The 25,656-nt window shown below is 46.0% G+C and overlaps 1 protein-coding gene across 5 annotated transcripts in view; it reads right to left on the bottom strand.

Moving 5' to 3' along the window:
• The window catches only part of LOC138304355 (serine/arginine repetitive matrix protein 2-like), a 735,752-nt gene that overhangs the window by 678,860 nt on the left and 31,236 nt on the right, over positions 1-25,656 (bottom strand). For all 5 annotated transcript variants that reach the window (XM_069244334.1, XM_069244333.1, XM_069244336.1 and 2 more), the window contains exon 2: positions 5,806-6,074. In XM_069244334.1, the coding sequence (XP_069100435.1) occupies positions 5,806-6,044 (239 nt within the window). In that variant the 5' untranslated portion in view covers positions 6,045-6,074. The remainder of the gene's footprint in view (positions 1-5,805; positions 6,075-25,656) is intronic.

The following is a 25,656-nucleotide window of genomic DNA, read 5'->3' as shown; positions in this document are numbered from 1 at the left end:
CAGCAGCCTGCCACACTAGAGACATGTTGCTGGCCCCATGGGGAGAGTGCCTTTGTCACTCTGAGGCCAGTAACAAAGCCTGCACTGGGTGGAGATGCTAACACCTCCCCCAGGCAGGAGCTGTGACACCTGGCGGTGAGCCTCAAAGGCTCACCCCTTTGTCACAGCCCAGCAGGGCACTCCAGCTTAGTGGAGTTGCCCGCCCCCTCCGGCCACGGCCCCCACTTTTGGCGGCAAGGCTGGAGGGAACAAAGAAAGCAACAAGGAGGAGTCACTGGCCAGTCAGGACAGCCCCTAAGGTGTCCTGAGCTGAGGTGACTCTGACTTTTAGAAATCCTCCATCTTGCAGATGGAGGATTCCCCCAATAGGGTTAGGATTGTGACCCCCTCCCCTTGGGAGGAGGCACAAAGAGGGTGTACCCACCCTCAGGGCTAGTAGCCATTGGCTACTAACCCCCCCAGACCTAAACACGCCTTAAATTTAGTATTTAAGGGCTACCCTGAACCCTAGAAAATTAGATTCCTGCAAACTACAAGAAGAAGGACTGCCTAGCTGAAAACCCCTGCAGAGGAAGACCAGAAGACGACAACTGCCTTGGCTCCAGAAACTCACCGGCCTGTCTCCTGCCTTCCAAAGAACTCTGCTCCAGCGACGCCTTCCAAGGAACCAGCGACCTCTGAATCCTCTGAGGACTGCCCTGCTTCGAAAAAGACAAGAAACTCCCGAGGACAGCGGACCTGCTCCAAAAAGACTGCAACTTTGTTTCGAGGAGCAGCTTTAAAGACCCTGCAATCTCCCCGCAAGAAGCGTGAGACTTGCAACACTGCACCCGGCGACCCCGACTCGGCTGGGGGAGAACCAACACCTCAGGGAGGACCCCCGGACTACTCTCTGACTGTGAGTACCAAAACCTGTCCCCCCCTGAGCCCCCACAGCGCCGCCTGCAGAGGGAATCCCGAGGCTTCCCCTTACCGCGACTCTCTGAAACCTAAGTCCCGACGCCTGGAAAGGACCCTGCACCCGCAGCCCCCAGGACCTGAAGGACCGGACTTTCACTGGAGAAGTGACCCCCAGGAGTCCCTCTCCCTTGCCCAAGTGGAGGTTTCCCCGAGGAAGCCCCCCCTTGCCTGCCTGCAGCGCTGAAGAGATCCGTTGATCTCTCATAGACTAACATTGCGAACCCGACGCTTGTTTCTACACTGCACCCGGCCGCCCCCGCGCTGCTGAGGGTGAAATTTCTGTGTGGGCTTGTGTCCCCCCCGGTGCCCTACAAAACCCCCCTGGTCTGCCCTCCGAAGACGCGGGTACTTACCTGCAAGCAGACCGGAACCGGGGCACCCCCTTCTCTCCATTCTAGCCTATGCGTTTTGGGCACCACTTTGAACTCTGCACCTGACCGGCCCTGAGCTGCTGGTGTGGTGACTTTGGGGTTGCTCTGAACCCCCAACGGTGGGCTACCTTGGACCAAGAACTGAACCCTGTAAGTGTCTTACTTACCTGGTAAAACTAACAAAAACTTACCTCCCCCAGGAACTGTGAAAATTGCACTAAGTGTCCACTTTTAAAGTAGCTATTTGTCAATAACTTGAAAAGTATACATGCAATTGAAATGATTCAAAGTTCCTAATGTACTTACCTGCAATACCTTTCAAACAAGATATTACATGTTAAATTTGAACCTGTGGTTCTTAAAATAAACTAAGAAAATATATTTTTCTATACAAAACCTATTGGCTGGATTTGTCTCTGAGTGTGTGTACCTCATTTATTGTCTATGTGTATGTACAACAAATGCTTAACACTACTCCTTGGATAAGCCTACTGCTCGACCACACTACCACAAAATAGAGCATTAGTATTATCTATTTTTACCACTATTTTACCTCTAAGGGGAACCCTTGGACTCTGTGCATGCTATTCCTTACTTTGAAATAGCACATACAGAGCCAACTTCCTACATACTCTCTCTCTGCTATTAGGGGGTGAGACCAGACATCTTGAAGAGCCACAGCAGATATCTAATTTCATAGCTTGAGACTCTGCGTTAGTCCAAATACTTTCTTTTGGTCTTTACCCAGAAAATATCTTCAATCCGTGCCTCACCCACAAAGTGAGGCAGGGAATGGCTTTTCTGCATGTTTTGTGAGCAACATGGAAGACTCCTTTAGCACGTTGGCTAGTTTTCATTTCAATTCTGGTTTTGGGTCGACTAATGGAGGAGCCTTGAAACTGGTCCATCACTTACAATAATATGCACCCACACGTCATTTATGATTTCCTTCTACCTTTAAAGATGTAGAGATATTACTAATCCCACTAGAGTGGTTAAAGAAGGGTCAGAATGAGGCTAGATTGAGGGGTCTTTAACAACTGTAAGAGGGAGGCTACCCTGATTAGCTGGCTAATTGTAATTCAGCCACTTTATTTTTTAGATCTTCTCCTTTTATACTTTACAACTTACCTTTAAAACTGCATATTTTCTCTTCAGGGAGACAGGTTACATCTCCTTGATTTTCCTAAACTGAACTAAGGCTAGTAAAGGCAACAACCCCACCCAACAAAACCAAATCGACTCCAAATATGCAAACAAATACACTCCCCTAAGCCTAACCTGAATGTTTAAAAGACTGCTTAATCTGGTTTGTGGTTTAAAGTGTGCCTGCGAGTGTCTGTAGAGTGTCTGTATCTACAAATTCAGTTTTTGTGTTTTTTTAATGGTTTAAATCTTTATTAGGAAAGGTAGGTAACATGCCAGCAAATCAAGATTCTATCACAGGTGTAAGTCCAGCGTTGTTCAACAATTCTAAGAAACATGGAAAACATCCCTCTTTCTCATCTGCGCCCACCCTCCCAGGGCCACTCAGACCTATGACTGAGAAAAGGGTAAAGTGTCTATGAAAGCTAAGTCTTAGTGTGGTGGGCTCCCTTCGCCGGATTTATTTCCAAGAGTCTCAGTACCCTTAGATATTTGGGGCATGTAAGTTCCCGAAATTCCTGAGACAATAGTGTGGAAAATTGTTTGCATAGTTCCAAGTCAATGTCTCTCTGTTGTGTAAGAACCTAGAAAAGCTTCTCAGTTCCCAAAATGTACCAGAGTCTGTGAAGCCAGACTAAGTAATTGGGTATCGTGGCTGTGTCAAAGTGTGTTCAGATCACTTGATGCACCGCACCCAAAGCTAGACCAATGCACCAGTCCTTATGGGATTTAAGCAGGTATGTAAGTGGATTGGACAAGCCTAAGATTGTGTAGGCTGGTAAGTGGGGTAGTCGTGTCTCCAGGTGTGTATCACTGTCTTGGAGTACCTGGTCCAAGAATTGCGAGATATTGGGGCACTCCCAAGGTATATGGAGGAATGTTTTGTGGCCATGCTGTTACCAACCATCAGCTGAGCGTGTTGGCTAACATTTGTGCAGACGAAGAAGGGGTGTGTGGTACGGGTATGTGGAGATTTTCACAGTGGTTTTGATTCTAGTTACATTACGAACCGTAGCCTTGGCTCTGTAACTGATCTCCTCCCAGTCTCTAGGCCTCAGTACCCAACTGATTTCTTGATCCCATCGCACTTGCCCTAACGGTTTCGGGAATGGGAGTGCTGTAAGTAATACGCAGTAGAGATCTGAAATCATGCCTTTGTTCACAAGTTTTTTAAACAGCCATTTTTCAAATAGTGTTAATGCCCTCTGGGCACCAGGCTTCATTGTTGGCCTAACGTGCAAGTACCTATGGTGTTCAGACTTTGGCTCAGGGGAAGGAAGAGGTGTGGGGGCAGGAAGGGTTGTGTGAGTGAGAGGAGACAGAGTCCACCTGCCACTGCAAACCTCCACGGCAGGCCTGCCCCCTCCACAGCTCCTGCCTCCACTATGCCACACTGGAGATGCTTGTTGCAAAATCTGGAAAGCAATGACCCGCGCTGGTAACGGTCGACCCCATCGCACGCAGAACTTGGGCCTCTGCAGTGGCTGCACTGCCAGCTCCATGCCAGTCAGCTGCCCATTTCAGTCAGGGAGATGCTTAAGAGGGGGGTGTCCAGTCTGCATCATTTGTGCACCTTCCATCAGTGCACACCGGCCTGGCATCAAGTGCCCAACCACCAGGGAGTGCTGCAGTGGCCAGGCCATCCAGCGCAAGCCGCCAACCCCAGCCCGCTATCCTACTGCTGCTGTGCCTGCGACTCCTCTGTGGGGCTCTGGCTCTCACAGGGGTCCCTTTGGATTCCAGGAGGAAGTGTATTCCGCTGTCCCAGGCAGAACGGGCTCCCCCATCTACTAGGCTGCCTCTGGCCCACTTGTCACCGCAGGATACAGAGGGCAGCCACCTGAACAGGCCACCTCCTCCTCCTCCTCCTCCTCCACTCACAGCTTACACAGCCTCTTAAGATTAAAATGACACGCTCTTAAAACCGTTTTTATTTTTATTACACCCAAGCCTGAATTAGTTGCTAGGGTTTGTAATAGACCTAGGGCTTAGGGTCAGATTGGTTGATCTGGTTAGGGTTGTGATTGCTTGCTTAGGCTTGTATTGGAAGTAGGGCTTGGGTTTTGATTGTTTGATAGGGCTAGTGTTCTCACTGGTGGGTAGGGTGCTGGCTGGCTAACCTGGAGTTCCCATTGGTCCAATGTCCTCTGAGCTCCAAGGTTAAATAGTCCTAGTGATCAGAGTGTCTCAACCCAGATGGAAAGGACAAGATAAATCACCTGTTTGGGCCACATCAGGCCTAGGGACAGAGATACTGCACTTTTCATTATTTAAAACTACCTTCTAAGACAGAGCCACAAACACAGCCATGCACACAAACAACAAACATATCACTCTATAAAAAGCATTGTCAATCCACTCTTCACTCAAACTCAATCCAGTACTAGGTCACTTACAAACCCTTACATTCCGACTCCCACAAACTACACCACATTCACTACTCTAATACAGTACAACCAAATTCACGTTTATCTTGCTTACCTATAAAACAGAAAACCCACAATCTCACAAACTCTTACCTTAAAACATAAATACCTTTCCCTACCCTCCGACTACTTCCAACATTACACCGGTCACCCATCTGAACCCCTACTTTAACCATCTATCACACCGTTTAACCTTTTCTTTTAATGCACAACTGACATCATGCTATCAACACCTCGCTCCACAAATAAGGCATTATCACCACACGCAGTACAGATGCTGCCTAACATGTTGGCGCTACTTGACTGTTGTTGGAAAGGAAGCAAAAAAATAAGATTCTCTTCTAATTTCATTTTGAATGAAGGAAAAAATTTACCTTCATCAGGACAGGATGTGGACAATAAGTAATATTGAGAAAGCACACAGGAGTGGGTTATAAAATGCTTTTTTTGTCTTATTTTTTTAACAATGGTGTATCCAGTGTTGCCAAAGATGTTAGTCCTCATAAATGAGATAATATGAGCCTTATTGATAAAGCCTAGATGAACCTAGACTGCTGCAGGGATAATTAATGGGGGGATTTTGAATTTTAGAACATGCTTGTTTGACTTAGGTTGATATGCACACTTTAATATTAAAAAACAAAAAATCTATATCCATCACATACTAGGTAATTACAGTTACAGAGAAGCTAAACTCCACTCGCATATCTACATCAAGGAGATGTAAACAGAACAAGCATATCCAGGAAATTCAATAAATTACCCAACTAATGCCTCACCGAAAGCCACATGCATACCCTCCCAATGACTGTAAGAAAGGAAAAAAGAAATCACAAAAATAGACAATGCTCACGGTTTTAAGATCTGCATTATGAAAGAGACTACGTCCCAATAGCCCTTACCCCTGTTCCTCCATCATCTCTTCCAGCTCCAGGCATTTCAGTTCCACCTTGCGTTTTCGTTCGTGGTCCAGGATGTCCTGGTTGGGTTTCTTGACCAGGAGGGACTCCAGCTTCCTCAGTTCTTCCTCAGACTTGTAGTCTGTGCGATCCTTCTTGTGACGTACCGCAGACAGGTTACGCTGCACGTATCCGTTGGTGCCACTGCCCCGGGGGGTGGGAAGTCCAATACCGTTGTACATGACTGGATGAAGAGGCTTGTGTGATCAAATCTGTTAGCAAAAAAAAAGAAAATAATATAAAACAATAAAGAATTCCAGAAGCAGATGTAAATGATTTGCTCGTAAATCTTGTGCTTTTACACAACCATTAATAACCAGTATCACAGCAAGTAGTAATTAGCACAATACAGGTACTAAACAATTAGATTTAGGCTACATGGTGCCCCTTTTCACTTTGAGCTTTTTTTTTTATTCTGTTGTACAGCAACACAAAATAAAAAAACAATGTGTATATGTTAATGTATCATCACACATGCATGCCGCTCACAGCAGCCCTAGCGTAATCATGCATTCAGCCAAAAATGTAAAAGTGCATAAAAAAACATGTACCGAAAGGAAATAAAAGGACCTGCAGCAAACTGCAACAAGCACTGGCAAAGTTAGTAGCTTTTGCCTGTGTGAGATCCATTGGCTTTGTTGGAGAGGCTTGGAGTGGCACCGTACACCATGGAGTAGCAATGTGTGGTGTGGTGCTGAGAGTGGAGTGGCATGGAGTGCAGAGGCTCGGCATGCTGAAGAATTTCAACATCTCACCACGGTAAGCACTATATACATAAAAATACTATAGAGTGGAGGGGTGGGGAGTGGAATGAGGTGGAGTGAAGGGTCAGAGTGGATGAGAAATGGCCTTGATTGGAGTGGCACTGAGTGGAGAAGCATGGCATACTGAAAAGTGATTCAAAGCTTTGTGAGGAGTAGTAAGCACTATATAATAAAAATTTACAACTGAGTGGAACAGAGTGAGGTGGCAGTGAGTGGAAGGGCGCTGTGTGACGTGAAGCAGAACTGTGGAGTGGCATTGTGTGGGGTGGAATTGAAAGGCACTGTGGTGGAGTATTAATTTGGTTAGTGGCACTAAAAGGTATGGAATTCCTATAGCCCCAAGCCCAGGACATTCTTTTCGGGGTCAAGGGACAACTAGTTTGCATGTTTATTTTGACCTAGGGACAAGAAGGCCCAGCCCCCTGCAGCACAAACGCTTTAGCTGATTGTTTACAGTACCACATTATCGACAAGGAAAGGGCATTGTTAGCAATTAAGGTAAAGTGTGTTCACATGTTACTGCTGTTCGAATTTGTAATTATGGTTTATTAATGCAAAGTCTTGATTATTAGAGTGAGCACTAACAAAATGTTCTAAGCTCGGACTGTACGGACAGTGGTTCCAGTATAAAAATGTGTATACTTATTTGCAAATTTTAAAAATATGAGGCTATGTATAATGCTCCCAGCATGCACTCTGGTTAGACGCAAATATTTGCAAAAGCTTGATTGGTGATTCTTTGCTTTCAAAATAAAATGTCCACAAAAAGAAATGCAACAACGAAAAAAAAAAGTTTTGCTAAAATACTGTGAAATGTAGGTACCATTTCTTCGAAGAATCATTCAGTAAAACTTGTTGATGCATTTTAATATTTCCAAAAAATGGTAATATTGGGAAGAAAAAAAAAAAAATTCATAGTAACCAGTTCCAAAAGGATTAGAGAAAACATGAGATGAATATGCTTTGGCATAGACAATAGGTCTGACATTGGTGGTCAGACATTTGGTTTTGTCAATGCGTGTCTCGCTTTGGCATGGTTTTTGTAAGACTTTTACTGTTGGGGAGCTGCCGGGCCCTTACCATCATAACAAAAACTGGCAAAAAGCAAAAAATATTTTTGGTCTCGAAAAGCACACCCTCCTACAGTAGTTCAGGGCACTGAACAAAACTACTTTACATGCTAACGTGCTCCCTGTGAGAGAGTAGAAAGCTGTCTATCAGTGAAGAGCTGCAACAAAGGGACAGATTTTTCTCAAACAAAAACGAAGTGTCTCGGATAAACAATTAGAGGCCCAGCTCTTAAATAAAATCACAAAGGTGCATACAAAATACATGTCCATGCAACTTATGCAGGCTTACAGCTTTCATGAATGGACAAGAATTTACAAAACTAGACCAGGAAATCGCACTCTTAAAAATATTTGACAAATGCATTTTAGCACAAGCAAATATGCATGTGTAGAATTGATCATCAGTGCTATTTACATACAATTATAATATGTTATTAATTTTCACGACCTACAATCTACGCAAGCCTCTCATCGCTTTGATCTCAAGAGCTTGTTAGTATGCAGAACTCTTCTGTGAAACCTGGTTTGAATACAGATAAATGCATTTTAGACAGGGGGTCAGAAAGCCTACCAGAGACCAGGGAAGTGTTTTTTTTACCCCAAAATAAGAGAACGGGGATATGGCCAAACCCCCATCCCAAATAAATGGGGCCAAAGATGTTCTGCCCACCAGTGGGCAGATGGGGCTATTACCCCTGATCCACACAAGGGGGGCGGAGTTGGTCAGAAAGTCTACTAGATGCCAGGGAATTTAAAAAATAAATAAATAATAATAAAATAGTGGAGTGGTGGCTACCAACCAGTATGGGCCTGGTTATGCCCCCACCCCAACTGAAGGGTGTAAGTCTTTCAGCTCATCCCCGCACACTAAAACATCTTATCCCACAGCAAGCAAGAAGACATTTGAATATTTTGGTTTTACATTTGGGCCATGAGAGCTTGGCTAACTCTCAAAATCGTCCCACTTGGAATGGTGAGGGACGCACTTTTTGGACTTTGGGACGCTGCCATGTAGAAAAATCCACAAGCCCATGACACATCTGAAAACTAAACATCTGGGTGATTCCGGGGTGGAGTGTTTCACATGCACCCCGCACCATTTTCTTACCCACAATGTCCTGCAAACCTCCAACTTTGCTGGAAATCACATTTTTCCAACATTTGTGACTGAACCTTCTGGAATCTGCAGGAATCCACAAAATTCCTACCACCCAGCATGGTCTCATCTATACGGATGAAAATTCTGCTGCACTTGTCAGCCTAAAAATGTTTTTTTTTTCCAAGCCGGCCTTTTGGACGTGCTTTGGTTCCCCCTCAATTTCAACATGTTTTTGGCTCTTCCCCCACAGACTATACATACAAGCCACAAGCGGTCACGTGGAGCTCCCGTCATGCTCCATGATTAACGAGCTTCCGCATGGAGTAGCAATGGCGGCCGGCCGTGCGCGGAAGATTGCGCCGCGCTGGCACTGAGCGGCTGTCGGTGCACCCCCCCACTCCCTGTTCGAGATTCATCGGGAGGTTGGGAGATGGCTCCGAATGAAATTCTTTATTGAAGGGGTGTAGCGCGGTCGGCACGAGTCTGAGGTCTCCAGCATTTGTTAGTATTGCCTCATTTTCAATTACTGGCTGTACATCTTAAGGACACCTAAGAAGGCAGGAAGCATGGGCAAGCAGAGAGGAGAGGAGGGAGACGAATGACACAGATCGCAACAGTCAGCCAGATAAGTGGAGCACTGGAGTGGGACATGTGGTTTGGGTGAATAGGGGTGGCAGCATAAGATGTTGTGGTAGCCAGTATAAAGAAACTTTGCATGGATACTTTGTATGTTTGGAAGGAGTGAAAAAGACTGCCAAAAAAAAAAAGCCGTCAGATGTTCCTTTAAAATGAACAGGGGTCTGGGGAGCACGCCAGGAGCGGTTTGCAGTTATGTGGATGCAGTTGTTTTCCCTGGTAGCCCCTGCTGCTCCTGCTACTCCTGCCACCCCTGTCACTCACTTTCGTGGATCCTACACCTCCCGTACTTAAGACAGTCAAGTTACCTATCTGGCTGCCACTCCCTATAGTCTTATTTACTCCACTTCAGTCTCATCTCGACTTAGCCCAGTCATAGGCTCCTTCCCCTCTCAGAGTACGATGAAATGTATGACCCCCCCCCGGACAGTGGCAAAAACACATGAAAGGAGCAAAATCTAAACTCTTCACTCCTGCCTTGGGTAGGTATAGGCATAGCTCTCATCAACAAGACGGATCAGTCTCTCAGAGATTCTGCAAGGAGCCAGGACTCTACATCCTCCTTATCAGGTCTCTCTGTCATGCCCAAGCTCGGCATAGGGGAAGACTCTGTATAAATCAGCAGTGCGGTCGGCCGACCTGCATTTTCAAGATTGTTCGACAGGTGTGACTCCCTCTTTATCACCAACCTTAGTATTATCAAACAATCTCCCTCCTTCTCACTCTATGACATCCTCTCAATACAAGGGGAAAGCCTATCGGCTTTTTTGCCAGTAATGCTAAAGAACCAACTAAAGCGACCGCAGGAGGCTCATTAAAAGGAGGATCCAAGAGTACAATTCTGCCAGAAGAAGCTACAACTAGCATTACAGCACCTCCCACCGCTGCTGGAGTATCAAGGGGATCAAGGATACTTAATCTAACTTCAGAGAACCTAGCAACCAACACTTTGCTTTCGACACCTAACTCTTTACAGAACCCCCTCATTACAGTGAATACAGAAGGCACCACAAATATTACTGCAACAATGGAGGAGTTGATGGGCCAGATCTTAGCAGAACTTCGATCCATAAAATTCTCAGGAAGAAACTTGTAGGGAAACAAAGGAACAGTTGAACCAATGTAATACTCATTTAACTCTTCTTTCGCAGGACACCAATAACCAAGTGGAGACGACAACATCTCGAGTCCAATCCGAACTAGAAGATTTACAAAATAAGCTAGATGAGATAGAAAACAGATCACGACGTTCCAACCTTAGATTTGTAGAGGTTCTGGACGAGATGGAAGCTGGTTCATCTGTAACTAAGGTGGTGTCTGAACTTATTGGTAAAATCATCCTTCCGGACAGGTCAAACACGGAAGGAGATTTATCCAGCATGAGGGCTCATAGGGTACCCTTTGTGCGTCCGGTTAATTCAAAGTATCCATGTACTATTCTGGTTAATTTTGGCAATTTTAGAATAAAGGAGCAAATTCTTTCTAAAGCCAGGAAAGCACGTGAATTTAAATTGGACGATGGTTCTAGATTTCATGTGTTTTTTAGACATATCAGTTGCAGCAGCCCATCGGCATCGGGAGTTTGTCAGACTAATTGATGATTTCAAAAGATTGGGGGCCCCGGCTGGTATAGTGCAACTAGCAAAACAAAGTACTGTACAAGGGTCAAGCGAAAGTCTTTCAAAATGTCCCGGAAGCAAGGAACTTTTAGCAGCATGTTAAAAAAAAAAAAAGAAATAGTTAGAAGTCTGTGTTTGGCGCGTCCGGCCATATTTTACAAATTACATATTGATATTTAGATGTTTCAATATTGTATGCTTTTCATGGTTTAGTAGGAACTTACATCTGTTCCCCTTCATAAGCTAGGGAACAAGGACAGCACATATTGACATGAGGTGTAGGGAATGTGAAATGTATGGGGGGGGGGGGGGAAGAGTGCCAGTCGTTCAAGGTATTTTTTCAATTGGACAATTAGCTTTTGTATGCTGGTGACAGTGTGGATCCTCCGCCTTGCTGCTCTTTCGAGGCCAAGGCTCTATCAGGTGCCACGTCAATGCACCCTAATGTTGTTTTTTTTGGCCTCAGGGAGGGGGTGGTGCACTGTCCGATGGATTCATGACGGGTTGGATCGGTCGGGGTAGGGAGGGGAGAGTTTCACGGGGGTGGGGGGTTCAAAGGGGAGTTAGAACGAAAAATGCAGGTGCTAGCCATCCAACTTGATTGCTTGCCTGAGGGGGAAAAAAAAAAAAAGAAAAAGATAAAAGTTTGGTGAAATCAGTAGTACGCGGGTGATGGGATTTAGCAGGAAGGAACAACATTTTGCATAAGGATGGAATCTAAATTAAGAGTAGCCTCCTGTAATTTGAATGGGGCCAATAACAATGTGAAATTTTGTGCTGCGCTTAGTTGGCTGGAAACAGCACAGGTTCAAGTGCTTTTTGTACAGGAGACACATTTAAAGCTTAACACTAAGTTACCAAGACTTCTGCCATATATTGCCTATTCTTTTTATGCTTCAGTAGATGCCGCGTACGAGGTGTGGCAATCTTGTTCTCCAGGAGATTCGTAGGGAAAATAAATAGGGTTATTCAAGACCCACAGGCGAGATGGATAATGGTCTCCACAACAATAGCAGATAAGGAGGCCCATTTCATAAACTATTATGGTCCAATAGAGGATGATATAAAGCCAATGGAGACACTATATACGCATCTTTCCCTTCAACTGTATTTTATAATAGGAGGGGACTTTAATGTTATGCCAAATACCTAGTGGGACTCATCACGTAAGAATAAAACACATAAGAAACCAAAAACAGCGCAATTTTTGCCAAAACTGATACAAGAGTTAGGTCTAGTAGATGCGTGGTGAGCTGACCATCTGTATGTTAAACAGTACACGTGTTATTCTAAAAGGCATAATACGGCATCAAGAATTGATTTTATTCTGGTCTCATTTAGATTAAAATGGCATATAACAGGAATACTCGCAAACTCTTTTTCAGACCATTCAGTTCCTTGGATCGATTTTGATGATTTCAAGGATTCGGCTAATCAGCATCGTCGTTCACAATGGCTCCTTGATAGGTCGCTTTTGGCAGATGAAGACTGGGTAACTAACCTCAAAGTATTAGTAACTGATTTTCTGAAGATAAATAAGGGATCCGCCACTATTTTTTACATTTGGGGGGCAGTCAAGGTCTTCATACGAGGGAAGGCTCTCTCATTCAAAGCCCATCTAGGTAGAACAGCTTGTGAAAAGAGCGCTAAACTGCAAAATGAGCTGGAAAAGGCATTAAAAACAAAAACAACTATTTTCTAGTCCGGAGACACTACAAGGGTTGGCAAGGGCCCAGGCCAATCTAAGAAATTTCTTTTTTTCTAAGGAAATACTTGATAGACATACTAGTTATCAACGTCAATATGAAGAAAGTGAGCATGCAGGTAGATTTCTTGCTTAGTCAATCAAAAAGCGTGCCAGTATTAACTTAGTAAAAGCCATCTTTGATGAAGAGCAGGGTAGGATGGTCATGCATTCTAACAAGATTGAAAAAGTATTTCTCTCACACTACGTTAAGCTATTACAGAGGAGAAACAAGTAAATGATTCACAAATCCCAAAATATCTAGATGCAATACTTCTACCTAGGCTAGATGCGGAGGCACAGACTTAATTACTATCTCCTATCGCCTCTCAAGAAGTTATTAGAGTAATAAGGGAAGCTTCCAACCGTAAAGCTTCAGGTGAGGATCGCCTCCCAGCAGAAATTTGCAAGATTCTAGAAGATCAAATTGCTGATATATGAACAAAATGTATTTAATGTGATACTAGAAATGGAGGTTCCCTCCGTATTTTCAAACGCAATTGTGGTTAGTTTTATTAAAAAAGATAAACCACCGGAATATCCTTGTTCATATTGTCCAATTAGTTTGCTAAACCAGGACTACAAACTTTTTACTAAGATTCTGGCAGTTCGCGTAGCTCAGGTTGCTCAAGCACTGGTACATGAGGATCAGTGCGGATTTCTGCCGGGTAGGCTACTATCCACCAGTACTAATTTTTTAATACAAACTATGGATTATCTATTGCATAGCTGTCATCCGGCAGTAATTATGAAGCTTTACGCCGAAAAGGCGTTTGACCTACTACAATGGCATGTGCTATTCATGGTGCTTGCAAAGTTTGATTTTCCTGGGAAACTTATTCAGATTATACATACTCTCTATGCAGGGGCTCAAGCAATAATTTCAGTCAATGACCAGACCGTAGGATCAGTACAAGTAACGCGAGGCACGCAACAGGGTTGCCCTCTCTCTCCAGTTTTGTTCGTACTTTTCATTGAGCCGCTAGCTGCAGCGATTCGACAGGACTCAAATATTCTAACCCCTCTACCTCCCGGAGTAAAATTATTTGCGGAAGATATGATCCTATATCTTAGTGCGTAACATCAGAATATCGATAGAGCATTTGCAAAAATCAGGGTATTCTCCGAGCTAGGGGGCTACAAAATGTATCAATCTAAATCAGGGGCATTGTTGTATAAAACAGGGGTGTCGGTCCTGCCGCAAGATATGTGTTGCATACTCAGCCTTGCATCCCATTAGATATCTTGTTATATACGTATTTCCGAGTTCAGCAGATTTGTTTCAACTGAATCATATGAATGTTCTCCAAAAACATACAAATGATGGTTACTTAAATGGCAGGAGACTCCTAGGTCTATTATAGGAAGGCCTGCTTTGGTCAAAATGTCGATCCTTCCATTACGGTTATTTGTCTTTTCAAGCGTGACTCTGTGGGTTCCAAAAAAGTGTTGATAACTTAAACGTATTAATGAGACAATTTATCTGGAATCACAAGAAGCCAGGGCTCCGATTGGCTAAGTTATCTCTTTCAGTGGAAGACGGAGAGTTAGCTTTTCCCAATATGGTAGCTTATTACGAAGCAGCTGTACTTGATTGGGTGCCGAGGGTAGCACAAAAGCCAATATGTAATTCCTATCTCAATCAGATGATGTTAGAAATGAATGTCCGTCTCTCGCATTTCTTTTTAATTTCCTCGCCTACCAAAAAGGGTCAGATATAAATGATCAGTTATGATTCAAACAATTATGTCACAGGTAAAGCGTAAATATCAAATTGACAAGGCATTTTCGTTCCTTCGAGTAAGGGACATTGGGTGTTTGGGAGTAGAATTAAGCCAAAGCACTATACTGCTATGGGAAGAGCTAGGTTTTAAGACCTTAGAGGATTTTTACATAGTGGATCGCTTGAAAACCTGGGTACACTGTGTAATGGGCGCAATGTTCCAGAAAACTTAAAATTTTCATATTGTCAAATTCAACACCTTTTGCACCTAGTGCGACAACCATTGAGCTACGCAAATAAACCCATCGCTCAGGCTTTCTATGATAACCAACTAGGTATTGGGAAATGGTATAAACTACTTCAGGATGCAGGGGCATCTAAGATAACCGTCCACCTCTTGGTGTGAATAACCACTATGCCAGGATGTAAGAGATACAGCATTGGAGAGAACACAACGAGGTGTTGCACAAAGCACTTAGTGGGGCCAATTTTAAAAAGATTACTTTATTTTCTAGGTGGTTGTTGTACTATATTCCCGCTGTAGAAAGAGATATGCATCCTGGGGCAGTTGAGGAAGGAGAGTAAGCAATTCAATTTTGAACTGTATGAAAAGTGTAATTGTACGTTATAAGCTAACATGTAACAGTCATGTATGCAATGATGAAAGTTGGAGATAGTGTGTGTGTGTGTGTGTGTGTATATATATATATATATATAATATGTCACTTACCCAGTGTACATCTGTTCGTGGCATGAGATGCTGCAGATTCACATGCTGTGCATTATCCTGCGATCTAGTGTTGGGCTCGGAGTGTTACAAGTTGTTTTTCTTTGAAGAAGTCTTTGAGTCACAAGACCGAGTGACTCCTCCCTTTCGGCTCCATTGCGCATGGGCGTCAAATCCATCTTAGATTGTTTTCCCCACAGTGGGTGAAGTAGGAGTTGTGAGTATATTAGAGGTGCCCATGCAATGGAGTAGTTATGTATGTACTTAACGTGTATCAAAAGAATATTTATTTACATATTTACAATTTTCATTCAACTAAGAACGGCTACAGGCTACCGGGGAAGTGGGAGGGCGCATGTGAATCTGCAGCGTCTCATGCCACGAACAGATGTACACTGGGTAAGTGACATTTTCCGTTCAGTGGCATGTGTAGGTGCAGATACAAATGCTGTGCATAGGCTAACAAGCAGTAATCTCCCCAAAAAGCGGTGGTTTAGTGTAGGAAAGTACCATCTTGCCTGGCATGTTACCCCCATAATTCACTGTATATATGTTGTTTTAGTTGTATGTGTCACTGGGACCCTGCCAGCCAGGGCCCCAGTGCTCATAAGTGTGCCCTGTATGTGTTACCTGTGTTATGACTAACTGTCTCACTGAGGCTCTGCTATCCAGAACCTCAGTGGTTATGCTCTCATCTCTTTCCAAATTGTCACTAACAGGCTAGTGACCAATTTCACCAATTTACATTGGCATACTGGAACACCCTTATAATTCCCTAGTATATGGCACTGAGGTACCCAGGGTATTGGGGTTCCAGGAGATCCCTATGGGCTGCAGCATTTCTTTTGCCACCCATAGGGAGCTCTGACAATTCTTACACAGGCCTGCCACTGCAGCCTGAGTGAAATAACGTCCACATTATTTCACAGCCATTTACCACTGCACTTAAGTAACTTAGAAGTCACCTATATGTCTAACCTTTACCTGGTAAAGGTTGGGTGCTAAGTTACTTAGTGTGTGGGCACCCTGGCACTAGCCAAGGTGCCCCCACATTGTTCAGGGCAAATTCCCCGGACTTTGTGAGTGCGGGGACACCATTACACACGTGCACTACACATAGGTCAATATCTATGTGTAGCTTCACAATGGTAACTCCGAATATGGCCATGTAACAGGTCTATGATCATGGAATTGCCCCCTCTATGCCATCCTGGCATTGTTGCCACAATCCCATGATCCCACGGGTCTGTAGCACAGACCCGGGTACTGCCAAACTGCCTTTTCAGGGGTTTCACTGCAGCTGCTGCCGCCAACCCCTCAGACAGGTTTCTGCCCTCCTGGGGTCCAGCCAGGCTTGGCCCAGGATGGCAGAACAAAGGACTTCCTCAGAGAGAGGGTGTTGCACCCTCTCCCTTTGGAAAAAGGTGTTAAGGCAGGGGAGGAGTAGCCTTCCCCAGCCTCTGGAAATGCTTTCATGGGCACAGATGGTGCCCATTTCTGCATAAGCCAGTCTACACCGGTTCAGGGACCCCTCAGCCCTGCTCTGGCGCGAAACTGGACAAAGGAAAGGGGAGTGACCACTCCCCTGACCTGCACCTCCTCTGGGAGGTGCCCAGAGCTCCTCCAGTGTGCTCCAGACCTCTGCCATCTTGGAAACAGAGGTGCTGCTGGCACTTTTTTAAAAAAAAATATAACAAAAAAAATGTACACACACATATATATATACACACACACACACACACACACTATATAAATATAAAACTTTAAAAAACCACTACATGGCATGTCCCACCATAGTCACTGCTGGATGCAGCCTTCACAGAAGACTTGTGTATAGCGATAGAAGAATGTTTCAGAACTACCTTGGATTCAGTTGATAAGTTTGCAACAATCTGGGAAATCGTCAAGGTCTATTTCATAGATATTGCCAAATCAAAGCATGCAGGAGTGCTTCGCTCTATTGCACTCGACTAACTAACCTATAGCAGGAATTTGCTGCCCTATAGAAACACAGAGTCCAGAGAGACAGGGATCTCCTGACTCCCATAAGGGCCGAGATTGATGAATACCATTAGTTTGCTCACTGTGAAGTCAATCATCTTGGAAAATATGCAACTGTTCAGGCATACGGTGAAGGACAGCGTCCAGATGCCACTTTGGCAGCAGAGTTCGGTCCCAAACGGGACAATGATGCTATATTAGAAGGGCAAGATGAAACGGGTCAATTGGTCCCCACTACAGAAGCAACAGCTGATTGCTTTGGCAGGAACTAATCCTCACTATACAATGCTCAGCACACATCGGACGTTGATGCTACCACAGACTATATGGCTCATAAAGCCATGAAATGACTCTCGAATGAGTAGAGAGGCTAGTGGCTCCATTGACAAGATGGCGGGGAGAGCACCAGGCACGGGTGACCTCACGGTAGCTTTCTACAAAGCTGATTAGAATATACCAATACCTCATCTAAATACACTGTTTACTGTGATGGCCACTGATGTCACAATGCCGCCTACTATGAGAGAAGCGTTAATTGCTACGATTCTGAAGCTAGGCAAACCAGCAGATGAGTGTCCATCCTACCAACCACTGTACCTGTTGAAAGTTGACACTTAACTATACACCAAAAAAACAGCCAATCGGCTCATGCCACATGGGTGGGACCGGAGCAGACCAGGTTTATTCCAGGTTGCTCCTTAGCGTATAATCTTTGAACCTTCTTTGGGGTAGCACGGACTTCACAGTCAGATGTGCCTTAGCGATCTTTATGGTTACAGAAAAGGCATTCGACTTGGCGGCATGGGGCTTCATGTGCGCTCTATGGAAGAGGGTAGGAGTCGGCAAGGATTTTCTCAAATTGGTTAACGCTCAATATACGCAACTCACTGTGGGGGTCCACACTAATTTTGGAGCCCATTGCCATCGGCAGAGATGCCCACCCTCCTCTGCTATAGGCTTTGGTGGTAGAGCCACTTGTGTGTGCTGAGGGAATACCACTAACACCAGGGGCTAATATACCCTGAGCACAACTTGACGTCTCTGCTTATGCTGATGACACATAGCTCTACATTTGGAATCTGGCCCACAATCTATATCTGATCCTAAGGGAGATAATACTGCTTAGGTGGGCACTCCAGGCTTTGCGTAAACTGGGAGGAGTCTACTGTTTATCCACTCACACGAACAACACTACCGGTGCAAATGGAATACCCGTTGGAATGGACAGCTGATGCTGTTCGATATTTGGAGATTCATGTTGTAGGAAGTTGGCTCTGTATGTGCTATTTCAAAGTAAGGAATAGCATGCACAGAGTCCAAGGGTTCCCCTTAGAGGTAAGATAGTGGCAAAAATAGATAATACTAATGCTCTATTTTGTGGTAGTGTGGTCGAGCAGTAGGCTTATCAAAGGAGTAGTGTTAAGCATTTGTTGTACATACACACAGGCAATAAATGAGGAACACACACTCAGAGACAAATCCAGCCAATAGGTTTTGTTATAGAAAAATATCTTTTCTTAGTTTATTTTAAGAACGACAGGTTCAAATTCTACATGTAATATCTCATTTGAAAGGTATTGCAGGTAAGTACTTTAGGAACTTTGAATCATTACATTAGCATTTATACTTTTTACATAAAACACAAATAGCTGTTTTAAAAGTGGACACAGTGCAATTTTCACAGTTCCTGGGGGAGGTAAAGTATTGTTAGTTTTAACAGGTAAGTAAGTCACTTACAGGTTACAGTTTTGGGTCCAAGGTAGCCCACCGTTGGGGGTTCAGAGCAACCCCAAAGTTACCACACCAGCAGCTCAGAGCCGGTCAGGTGCAAAGGTCGAAGAGGTGCCCAAAACACATAGGCTTCAATGGTGAGAAGGGGGTGCCCCGGTTCCAGTCTGCCAGCAGGTAAGTACCCGCGTCTTCGGAGCGCAGACCAGGGGGGTTTTGGAGCAGTGCCGCTGTCCTAAGGAGTTTCTCGTCTTTCTTGAAGCAGGGCAGTCCTCAGAGGATTCAGAGGTTGCTGGACCCTTGGAAAGCGTCGCTGGAGCAGGTGTCTTTGGAAGGCAGGAGACAGGCCGGTAAGTCTGGAGCCAAAGCAGTTGGTGTCTTCTGTTCTTCCTCTGCAGGGGTTTTTCAGCTCAGCAGTCCTCTTCTTCTTGTAGTTTCAGGAATCTAAATTCTTAGGTTCAGGGAAGCCCTTAAATACTAAATTGAAGGGCGTGTTTAGGTCTGGGGGGTTGGTAGCCAATGGCTACTAGCCCTGAGGGTGGCTACACCCTCTTTGTGCCTCCTCCCAAGGGGAGGGGTCACATTCCTATGCCTATTGGGGGAATCCTCCTTCTACAAGATGGAGGATTTCTAAAAGTTAGTCACCTCAGCTCAGGACACCTTAGGGGCTGTCCTGACTGGCCAGTGACTCCTCCTTGTTTTTATCATTCTCTCTCCTGGATTTGCTGCCAAAAGTTGGGGGCTGGGTCCAGGGGGCGGGCATCTCCACTAGCTGGAGTGCCCTGGGGCATTGTAACACGAAGCTTGAGCCTTTGAAGCTCACTGCTAGGTGTTACAGTTCCTGCAGGGGGAGGTGTGAAGCACCTCCACCCAGAGCAGGCTTTGTTTCTGTCCTCAGAGCACAAAGGCTCTCACCGCATGGGGTCAGAAACTCGTGTCTCAGCAGCAGGCTGGCAGAGACCAGTCAGTCCTACACTGAACAATTGGGTAAAATACAGGGGGTATCTCTAAGATGCCCTCTGTGTGCATTTTTTAATAAATCCAACACAGACAGTGTGAGGTTAGCATGGCACTCTGAGGGGAGTGCCATGTCGACTTAGTCTTTTTCTCCCCACCAGCACACATAAGCTGTGAGGCGGTGTGCATGTGCTGAGTGAGGGGTCCCTAGGGTGGCATAAGACATGCTGCATTCCTTAGAGACATTCACTGGCATCAGGGCCCTTGGTACCAGTTACAAGGGACTTACCTAGGTGCCAGGGTTGTGCCAATTGTGGAAACAATGGTACATTTTAGGTGAAAGAACACTGGTGCTGGGGCCTGGGTAGCAGGGTCCCAGCACACTTCTCAGTCAAGTCAGCATCAGTATCAGGCAAAAAGTGGGGGGTAACTGCAACAGGGACACATTTCTTTACACATGTACACTGTAGGAGGCTGGACTGGCTTGTAGTGAGTACCAAGGGGTACTTACACCAGGCCCAGGTATCCCTTATTAGTGTAGAGGGGTGTCTAGCAGCTTAGGCGGATAGAAAAGGTAGCTTAGCAGAGCAGCTTAGGCTGAACTAGGAGACGAGTGAAGCTCCTACAGTACCACAAGTGTCATATGCACAATATCATAAGTAAACTATACACAGATATACTAAAAATAAAGGTACTTTATTTTTATGACAATATGCCAAAAGTATCTCAGTGAGTACCCTCAGTATGAGGATAGCAAATATACACAAGATATATGTACACAAGACCAAAATATGCAGTAATAGCAATAGAAAACAGTGCAAACAATGTATAGTCACAATAGAATGCAATGGGGGCACATAGGGATAGGGGCAGCACAAACCATATACTCTAGAAGTGGAATGCGAACCACGAATGGACCCCAAACCTATGTGACCTTGTAGAGGGTCGCTGGGACTGTAAGAAAACAGTGAGGGTTAGAGAAATAGCCCACCCCAAGACCCTGAAAAGTGGGTGCAAAGTGCACCTAAGTTCCCCAGAGAGCACAGAAGTCGTGATAGGGGAATTCTGCAGGAAAGACCAACACCAGCAATGCAACAACAATGGATTTCCAGACGAGAGTACCTGTGGAACAAGGGGACCAAGTCCAAAAGTCACAATCAAGTCGGGAGTGGGCAGATGCCCAGGAAATGCCACCTGCTTTTGGGTGCAAAGAAGCTGCCACCGGATGGTAGAAGCTGAGGATTCTGCAAGACCGACAAGGGCTATAAACTTCCCCTTTGGAGGGTGGATGTCCCACGTCGTGAAGAGTCGTGCAGAAGTGTTTTCCCGCAGAAAGACCGCAAACAAGCCTTGCTAGCTGCAAAGCTCGCGGTTAGGGTTTTTGGATGCTGCTGTGGCCCAGGAGGGACCAGGATGTCACCAATTGGTGAGGGGACAGAGGGGGCGTCCAGCAAGAGAAGGAGCCCTTTCAGAAGCAGGCAGCACCCGCAGAAGTGCCGGAACGGGTACTACGAAGTGGAGTGAAACGGTGCTCACCCGAAGTTGCACAAGAGAGTCCCACGCCGCCGGAGGACAACCAGGAGGTCGTGCAATGCAGGTTAGAGTGCCGTGAACCCAGGCTTGGCTGTGCACGAAGGTAAACCTCGGTGAGTGCACAGGAGCCGGAGTAGCTGCAAAACACGCGGTTCCCAGCAATGCAGTCTAGCGTGGGGAGGCAAGGACTTACCTCCACCAAACTTGGAATGAAGAGTCACTGGACTGTGGGAGTCACTTGGACAGAGTTGCTGAGTTCAAGGGACCTCACTCGTCGTGCTGAGAGGAGACCCAGAGGACCGGTGATGCAGTTCTTTGGTGCCTGCGGTTGCAGGGGGAAGATTCCGTTAACCCACAGGAGATTTCTTCGGAGCTTCTAGTGCAGAGAGGAGGCAGACTACCCCCACAGCATGCACCACCAGGAAAACAGTCGAGAAGGCGGCAGGATCAGCGTTGCAATGTCGCAGTAGTCGTCTTTGCTACTTTGTTGCAGTTTTGCAGGCTTCCAGCGCGGTCAGCAGTCGATTCCTTGGCAGAAGGTGAAGAGAGAGATGCAGAGGAACTCTGATGAGCTCTTTCATTCGTTATCTAAGGAATTCCCCAAAGCAGAGACCCTAAATAGCCAGAAAAGGAGGTTTGGCTACTTAGGAGAGAGGATAGGCTAGCAACAACTGAAGGAGCCTATCAGAAGGAGTCTGACGTCACCTGCTGGCCCTGGCCACTCAGAGCAGTCCAGTGTGCCAGCAGCACCTCTGTTTCCAAGATGGCAGAGGTCTGGAGCACACTGGAGGAGCTCTGGGCACCTCCTAGGGGAGGTGCAGGTCAGGGGAGTGGTCACTCCCCTTTCCTTTGTCCAGTTTTGCACCAGAGCAGGGCTGAGGGGTCCCTGAACCGGTGTAGACTGGCTTATGCAGAAATGGGCACCATGTGTGCCCATGAAAGCATTTCCAGAGGCTGGGGGAGGCTACTCCTCCCCTGCCTTCACACCTTTTTCCAAAGGGAGAGGGTGTAACACCCTCTCTCTGAGGAAGTCCTTTGTTCTGCCTTCCTGGGCCAAGCCTGGCTGGACCCCAGGAGGGCAGAAACCTGTCTGAGGGGTTGGCAGCAGCAGCAGCTGCAGTGAAACCCCCAGGAAAGGTAGTTTGGCAGTACCCGGGTCTGTGCTAGAGACTCGGGGGATCATGGAATTGTCTCCCCAATGCCAGAATGGCATTGGGTGACAATTCCATGATCTTAGACATGCTACATGGCCATGTTCGGAGTTACCATTGTGACGCTGTACATAGGTAGTGACCTATGTACAGTGCACGCGTGTAATGGTGTCCCCGCACTCACAAAGTCCGGGGAATTTGCCCTGAACGATGTGGGGGCACCTTGGCTAGTGCCAGGGTGCCCACACACTAAGTAACTTAGCACCCAACCTTTACCAGGTAAAGGTTAGACATATAGGTGACTTATAAGTTACTTAAGTGCAGTGGTAAATGGCTGTGAAATAACGTGGACATTATTTCACTCAGGCTGCAGTGGCAGGCCTGTGTACGAATTGTCAGAGCTCCCTATGGGTGGCAAAAGAATAGCTGCAGCCCATAGGGATCTCCTGGAACCCCAATACCCTGGGTACCTCAGTACCATATACTAGGAAATTATACGGGTGTTCCAGTATGCCAATGTGAATTGGTGAAATTGGTCACTAGCCTGTTAGTGACAATTTGGAACCACTGAGGTTCTGGTTAGCAGAGCCTCAGTGAGACAGTTAATCACACAGGGGACACATACAGGGCACACTTATAAGCACTGGGGCCCTGGCTGGCAGGGTCCCAGTGACACATACAACTAAAACAACATATATACAGTGAAATATGGGTTAACATGCCAGGCAAGATGGTACTTTCCTACACAGTGCAGGAGTTATTTAAGGCGCGTTGTCTGCTATAATCATAAATCTGTCTGCCTGAACCATCACTTTCCTTGGTAGGCAGTTGAATAAGAGACGACTAGCCTGGGACTGTTTGAATGTCAATGTCATGCCTTGATGAGTTATTGTGCCTTTTAGAGAAGATGAAGTAGGTTTTTTGTTGTAGTGCCATGTTTGCAGGTTTTAAAGTCGGTTTGTTCCTTTTCGCGTCTCATTATGTTCTGGTTTGCTTCCATGGATGTTTGTTGCCTTTTCCGAGACAGGTTTGTTCACTCCGGGATGAGGTACATTTGTGTACGGTTGCTGTTCGGATGCTAAATGAGCAAGTTACTCACCTTCGGTAACGCTTTTTCTGGTAGATACACTAGCTACCTGTGGATTCCTCACCTAATGAGTTCTCGCCATGCTTAGCATTAGACGGAAACTTCTTTCCAGCTCTGCACGTCGGCAAGGACTTCACAATTGCCCGACTCCACGCGGCCCCGCCTGACGCCATCGTGGCAGTAAGAGGACCTCGCCGGCGTGCCGACGTCAGTTTACGCCATTTTTTACTTGCCTTTGAGACGGATAGAAAAAGATCGACAATCTAAACACTCAATGATCATAAACAATAAAACCTTTAGATAGAACTTTTACAGACCTCTGTAAAAGGTGCATACCATCATGAACAGATTGAAAACTTGCAAATAACCAGAAATGCAACTATGTATATATGCACATATATAGAAATGAATACACTGAAGTGCACACCCAATGCGATCCCGATATAACCGGACTGACAACAGGGAGGCATGAGGGATCACGAGGAATCCACAGGTAGCTAGTGTATCCACCAGAAAAAGCGTTACCAAAGGTAAGTAACTTGCTCTTCTGATGGATACAACTACCTGTGGATTCCTCACCTAATGAATAGAGTCCCAAAGCAGTACCACCTCGGAGGAGGGTGCCTGTCTGGTCACATCAGGAACTCCTGCAGCACAGACCGCGCAAAATGGCTCTCTCCGCACCTCCGAATCCAGACAATAATGCTTTACAAAAGGTGTGGAGGGAAGACCGAGTCGCAGCCTTACATATGTTCGCCACCGGAACACCTCTGGCCAGAGCCGATGAGGTCGACTTGGCCCTGGTGGAATGGGCTCTGATCCCCCCAGGAGGATCCTTCTTCGCTAATGAGTAACCTATTTTAATACAAAGAACGACCCACCTGGAGAGCGTTCGCTTGCGGACGGCCTTCACCTTCCTCTTCCCCATGTATCCAATAAGGAGTTGGTCATCCAAGCGGAACTCTCGTCCTGTCAATATAAAAGCAGAGAGCCCTCCTGGGGTCCAGAGGATGGAGTCTTTCCTCCTCCTTAGATGGATGCAGAGGAGGGTAGAACGTCGAGAGAGTGATGGATTGTCCCCACTTACACATCTAGCCGACGTAATGGCTGTCAGAAGCACAGTTTTTAAAAACAAATACCTCCAGGGACAAGAATGAAGAGGCTCAAAGGGAGAGCCCATCAAAAGAAAGTGAACACCAGATTCAAGTCCCACTGGGTACTGACGAAAGGAGTGGGAGGAAACCTATTAGTAAGCCCCTTCAAAAATCTTAAAACCAAAAGGAGATTTTAACAGAGAGGGTTGATCAGGAAGACATAAGAAGGCCGAAAAATTGCCTTTAGTAGTAGCCACAGCACAACCACGCTGTGCTAACGACAAAGCCCCGTTCAATCTCCAGGCATGAAGGTGCAGGCTCTGGAGGTGGGGGTGTAGAACCAGCCCCTGCGACTGCATGAGGAGATCTGCCCTGAGAGGGAGACTGAGCTGAGGGCACAGCAAGAGTTGGAGTAGGTCTGCATACCACACCCTTCGTGGCCAATCCGGAGCTATTAGAATGACTTGGGCCCGGTCTTGGCGAATTTTCCTCAAAACCCGAGGATTCAAGAGTACGCATAAAGCAACTGCTCGCACCAGGACATCTGAAACGCGCCCCCCCCATTGGATACTGAAGGCTGCAGAACGACGGACAGTGCACGTTCTCCTGAGTGGCAAACAGGTCTATTCAGGGAAAACCCCACATCCGAAATATGTAAAGAACCAGATCCGGATGCAGACGCCACTCGTGGTCATCTGAGAAGAAGCGACTGAGACTGTCCACCCGCACGTTTTGAACCCCGGCCAGATGGTTTGCTATTACGCAAAGCTGATGGTCCCGAGTCCATGACCAGAGTCACAGAGCTTCTCTGCAAAGAAGGTACAATCCTACACCTCCCTGCTTGTTGATATACCACATTGA

The sequence above is a fragment of the Pleurodeles waltl genome, chromosome 7, assembly GCF_031143425.1.
Source record: "Pleurodeles waltl isolate 20211129_DDA chromosome 7, aPleWal1.hap1.20221129, whole genome shotgun sequence".
Taxonomy (NCBI): Eukaryota; Metazoa; Chordata; class Amphibia; order Caudata; family Salamandridae; genus Pleurodeles; species Pleurodeles waltl.
Note: the sequence above shows the minus strand (reverse complement) of the source record. Positions and strands in the feature narration are given on the sequence as shown.